At 43.6% G+C, this 5,417-nt stretch overlaps 2 protein-coding genes across 2 annotated transcripts; one reads left to right on the top strand and one right to left on the bottom strand.

Moving 5' to 3' along the window:
• Positions 1-380: 380 nt before the first annotated feature.
• LOC138861320 (uncharacterized) lies at positions 381-3,038 on the top strand. The gene is made up of 3 exons (XM_070120323.1): positions 381-510; positions 778-876; positions 1,099-3,038. The coding sequence occupies exons 1-3, from the start codon at positions 381-383 to the stop codon at positions 2,163-2,165; spliced, it is 1,296 nt and encodes a 431-aa protein (XP_069976424.1). The 3' UTR covers positions 2,166-3,038.
• Positions 3,039-3,205: 167 nt separating this feature from the next.
• Positions 3,206-5,329, bottom strand: LOC113825060 (serine/threonine-protein kinase Sgk3; the record flags this gene model as incomplete). Its single annotated transcript, XM_070120324.1, is given in 3 exon segments — positions 3,206-4,525; positions 4,769-4,909; positions 5,156-5,329. Coding segments are annotated over 3 exon segments (492 nt in total), but the record flags the coding sequence as incomplete, so codon positions are not given.
• Positions 5,330-5,417: the final 88 nt, after the last annotated feature.

The following is a 5,417-nucleotide window of genomic DNA, read 5'->3' on the forward strand; positions in this document are numbered from 1 at the left end:
TGCAACGAAAGAAAATGGTAGGCATTTAATATTTTTTACGGGGAAACTATAGCAATATAGCGAAATACACAAACTTCTATTTCGTTATAAATCGCTTGTTATCATCTTTTAATTCACTATGCATTTTTATTCATTGTTCTTATTTGATTTTTATACCAAATTTCCTTTATAGTCTCGTATTTCTATTTTTTCTTTTTTTTTTTACACATTTTCCCTCTATAAACCCAAATTCTAAAAACAATTTAATCGTATTATATTTTCCACTAAAAAAAAAAAAAAAAAAAAAAAAAACGTCAATGAAGTATTCAACCTTGTAATTGAAATATATTCCTACCGACTGAGTACACCTGACGATGTAAGTAAAGACGTAAAGATGTTCCATGTTACAAGTTGTTAATGACCTGACTGGCCCGTTTCCCTATGGTAATGAGAGCCTCTGTATAGCGGACGCGATCGTAGCGGTTGTGGTTCAGGCTTGTGGCTGGATGAGGTGTCGGGGCAAGAAAGTGTGTAAAGTGAAACTGATATCGTCGATGATCTTCCTCTTGTTATTATCGAAATTATGTAGCATGAGACTTGATCTAATGTAACAAAAAGGAGAAGAAAAATCAATATTTATAAACAAAAATAAATATATCAATAAATAAAATCTTTTGGGTGTCACGGTACTCCAAGATAAATTTCATCCTTAGATGTCGTTGGGAACTAAATCCTTATCCTAGCAAGCGAAAAGCAGCTCAGCGACGCTATTGCATAAGACATATTCTTAAATCCCAGACGAGCGGCTCCCGGATATAAACCGTAGAGCGACGGCAGATGTTCAGATGTTCAATGGCCTGTTCAGCGTAGGCCGGAAGAACACGCTCCGAAACATGTGTAATTGGGTATGTTGTGAAATTCGTAGCGTGTGTGAGGACTGAGTTCATTTAACACTCATCATTGTTTTGACTTCATGTATGTATTAAGAGGGGAGAGAAAGAAAGAGAGAAAAGGAGAGGAAGAAATAGAAAGTGAGCGAGAAAGAGACCAAATGCATGTATCTTCTACGCCTTCAATTAGGTTCAAGTGTTAACATTTGCGTTTTTTCTTCTTTTTCAGCCATGGACGGAGTCTTATCTCTCTTACTACTCCTCGGGGCATGTGCCAGTCGCGGCGCCGCCCTTCCCTCGCCCAACCACAGAATTGCAGGCATCTTCCACGCCCACAACCCTCCACCGTTGTCCAGCCACACAGGAACGATATTAGCAAGCAATAGAAAATTTTCCCGACGTGAGGGGCCTTCCATCCAGGGCAGCGGGGGATCAGCGCACGGCCGGAGAGCTGACGCGGGATTCGCCAATCCGGAGCGAGCGAGCCCCCACGGCGGAGGTGCATCGGCCAATCAGAATAGGGCTTCCGACTCCAACCGACGCATCGCTTCCTCCTCCTCGCTGAGCGGTCCCCATGTCGACATGATGCTTGAAATCCTCGACGAACTCCGGGACCTCGAAGGAGAGGCGAGAGGAGGCGGAGGCGCCGTCCTCACCGCAGACGTGTATCAGGGGAAGAAGACCCTGGTATACAAACTGGCCCCCGGGAACGCCATCTTCGGCGGGAAGATCAGGAAAACGAATCCCGAAGCGAACAGTGAGGCGGCGCCGAATCTGCAGGAGAGATTCGACTCCAATGGCGTCGTTTACGCAGATGTCGGCGTCGGACCAGTCGCAGGTGTCAGGCCGCCTATCAAAGTCCCGGTCCCAAGTCGGCAGTTCCAGCACACGCCCTTGCCCCCTCGCCCACCGCCACGCGCCCCCGCAGACGCCACCGGGACGACCACCACCTGGAGACTCCACTACATGAAGCCACCGCCGCCCATCTCCGCCATGCACAACCCTTACCTCACGACCCGCCGCCCTTCCCCGAGGCCCTCCCGCCCGCCCCAAGTCCCTAACCGCTGGAGAAAGAGAAAACCGGCCGCGAGTTTTGTGCCCACAATCTCCGAGGCGCTGTTCTATCCCCTGGGGAAGGCGGTGCAGGTGGCTCGCACGAAGGCGCGGGGAGCGTGGGTGTCATTCCTCCTCCTGCACTACCTGGGCTTCATCCCCCCCGTGCCAGGAGTCCCGCGCCATGAGGACCCTGACGACGTCCCCTTCAGCCTCATGAACATGCTCGCGCGGTTCCTGTGATACTGCGACGACCCTCGCGCTGTTGGGGTCCTCGCTGGCCGCCTCTGTGACCGCCAACAGCTTCCCAGATCGTAGCTATTATGACGTGTTCCTCGGAGCATCAGTTCCTGCTCGTTTTCTATTTATCCATTTATCTATCTGTATATTAATTCCTCTCTTTCATTCCTATTTATGTTTTCCCATCATGATTCTATTTAGGATGCTCATTGACATTTCTTTCTAAAACGTTTTTGACCTTATTTATTAAGATTTCTTTTCTCTCTCACACTTTCTATTTGAGTGCCTTCTTAATTTTAAAATCCCTTTCCTTTCTTTCTGTTTTATACATAGATCGTTAATTTATTAATTTATTTATTATTGTTCCTCTTATAATGCTGTGTTCCCTATCCTGACGTCGAAACCCAGAAAGGGCATTGTGTGCGGGTAGCAAACTGTGGCCAAAACATGTGTTGTAGTGTTTAATTACAAACTATTTTAGTGTTTAACAGCCATGAGAAAAAAATACTTATAAACAAGAAAATCAACAAAGATGTGAAATACAAGAACGGATATTACCATCTTTGTTTGTAAAAAAGCAAAAACACAACGAAATACCAACAAAAATGTGCTGCTTTTTCTTAATGACTGTTTTGAACATTGCGAGTGGTCGGTGCGCAACCAACTCGAACGGACTAAAAATAGAAACTATGATCATGATACAGTTTCAAGTGTAAGCAAAGCATTGAGTGACTAATACTTTTATTAGTAAACCATTTCATGCGTCTGTACTATTTATTACATTTTCAATTAATAAAGTTGTTTTCTGTGTTATTTTTTCTTACCTTTCCTTAATCATTGTTATTATGACCTTTTGGTGAGTAATCACTTAGTAAAATTTCGGTCTTTAATGTGCAGATTTAGTGTCATTTGATTCAACCTCTAGTATCCCTTTTAAAAATTTATTTCAGTTCATTCGGTTTCGTGATTCAACAACTGTATCCTTTCCATGTTCAGGCATCCAAAAAGTTATAACAGGAAATACGATAAAGAGACGAGATATATTGGTTATATATTTATTTCTGAAAAAAAAAATTCACTATGTATATATACATGCACACACACATACACACACTCAAACAAACAAATACAGACTCATATATATCTGCCCATGTATCTATATATACATACATATGTACATCATATATTTGTAATTCACCATTTAAGACACTCCTTATATACAGTATTAAATACAATAATAAAATATACAATTATGGCACATGCACAAGGTAACCGTGCAAAATAATATATCTATATATCACAGACAAGGTATAAAGGCAAGAATGTATCACAAACTTCGTCCAAGTGGTTGTCCTTCCTTTCATTTCCTTGGTTTTGTTTTCCTCGAGTAAGTTGCAATACATTGTTCTTTCGGAGTAATATTTCATTTTGTTCCTTTTTCTCACATAATTACTTTCAGATTATCTAAGAGTACTGACCTGTCTATCTCTTTTTTTTTCATCTTTCCCTTTTTTACTCTTTCTCTTCATTTTCTTTTTTTGCTTTCATTTCCTTGTTCTAATACCAAGCAGTTTCTAATGCGAGACAAAGTCACTGTCCAAGCACGTTTCTGCTGATATGATTTTCATCTTCACGTCTTTAAAAATAACATTCGAAAATCAGGTGTTTGCCTGTGCAGTTCTACACCTGTTAGTATAATAATAAAAATCGAATATCAAAAGTTCTACATGTTTGTCTCTCCTGAAAATCACTTACACATTCACTGGTCTTTCTTGTAAAAAGAAATCATAATGTAGAACACTATTTACAAAGATACAACCATTTGTCCATTACCTTGATAAACCCCAAGGAGAACTTTTTTCTGCCTTAGGAGTTTCTATCACTTTTTTGGAATGTGTAATTTTTTTGTACTTTTTTATTCATTTGTATAAAAATAACATCCTTCGAATATATACACTTCCTTCTTCACTGTTCCCTTTGGTCACCTTGCAACTCTTCTGGAACGCCTTTTCAAGTAGTTGAAGCTTCATTCCACCTAGTCACTCCAACCGACTGACCCAACTAAAGCTTCTACAAGATTGAGCCCAACCAGGTAAAAAGGTCGGGGCTTAAACAACCTCAAAAATAAAGCTGCACCCGAGAGCTCAACCTCGAAGTGGGCGGAGCACAGCTATTTCCCAGCATGCTCACGCCGCCTCCCATTGGTCTTCTAGATCGAGGGGCGGGGCATAGCTGAAGCCCTGGAAGACGTGGTCGACAGCTTGCACGGAGGCCGACAGTCCTTGGGGCGAGGCCGGGGACTGACCTATGACGGCCTCCTTGGTGAACATCGGGTCGACATTTCGCGTGTCTGTTTCGCTGCTCTGTTGGAAGAGAGGAAGTTACTGAGTTTTTTTGGAGAATGTAAAGTTATTTACACGTAAGCGCAAGAAGGTAAAACAACGTGGATAGTAGAGTATGATGCAGCTGTATGAAAATTCTCTCTCTCTCTCTCTCTCTCTCTCTCTCTCTCTCTCTCTCTCTCTCTCTCTCTCTCTCTCTCTCTCTCTCTCTCTCTCTCTCTCTCTCTCTCCCTCCCTCCCTCCCTCCCTCTAGCCCCAACTTACCACCGAAGGCACGAAGGGCGGCGTCAAGGCTCTCTTCTCCACTTTGTCCCAGTCGATGTCCTTGAAGAACTCGTCTTTCTTGACGTCCTCGCCGTCCAAGAGGCCCGCGCCCAGCCTGTCATGCGGGTCCTTCTGGAGGAGCTGTCGGTGAAACAGGAGTATGCCTATATACGTATGCCTATGTAAACGTACCTATTCAAGTTTGAAATACATTTTTACGAGTATGGTATGTACGTAGAGATACATACATTCATACAAACGATACATACAAACATATGAATATGCCTGTCTATAGATAGATAGGCAGATAGACTCATTCACATACTCATTTATGTTTATGTATGTAGATATTTCGCAGCATTAAGCCAAGCTCGCCTCCGGACTTACCCCTTCCAAGATCGCCCTCGCTTTCTTGCTGACTGTCGCCTTCAGCTTCAGCGGCTTGGTCAGGATGGCGGTGTACATGGCGTGCGTGTCGCGGGAGTAGAAGGGCGGGAGGCCGTACAGCATCTCGTACAGCACGGCGCCCAACGTCCACCAGTCGACGGCGCGAGAGTACGGCTGCGAGGAGAGGTGGGGGAAGGGGGGGGGGTTAGTATCAGTAAGGGAGACGGTTCCAGAATTTTCCTTTCGTTTTTAATTTTTTCTT

This window comes from Penaeus vannamei, unplaced genomic scaffold, assembly GCF_042767895.1.
Source record: "Penaeus vannamei isolate JL-2024 unplaced genomic scaffold, ASM4276789v1 unanchor4573, whole genome shotgun sequence".
NCBI classification, from domain to species: domain Eukaryota; kingdom Metazoa; phylum Arthropoda; class Malacostraca; order Decapoda; family Penaeidae; genus Penaeus; species Penaeus vannamei.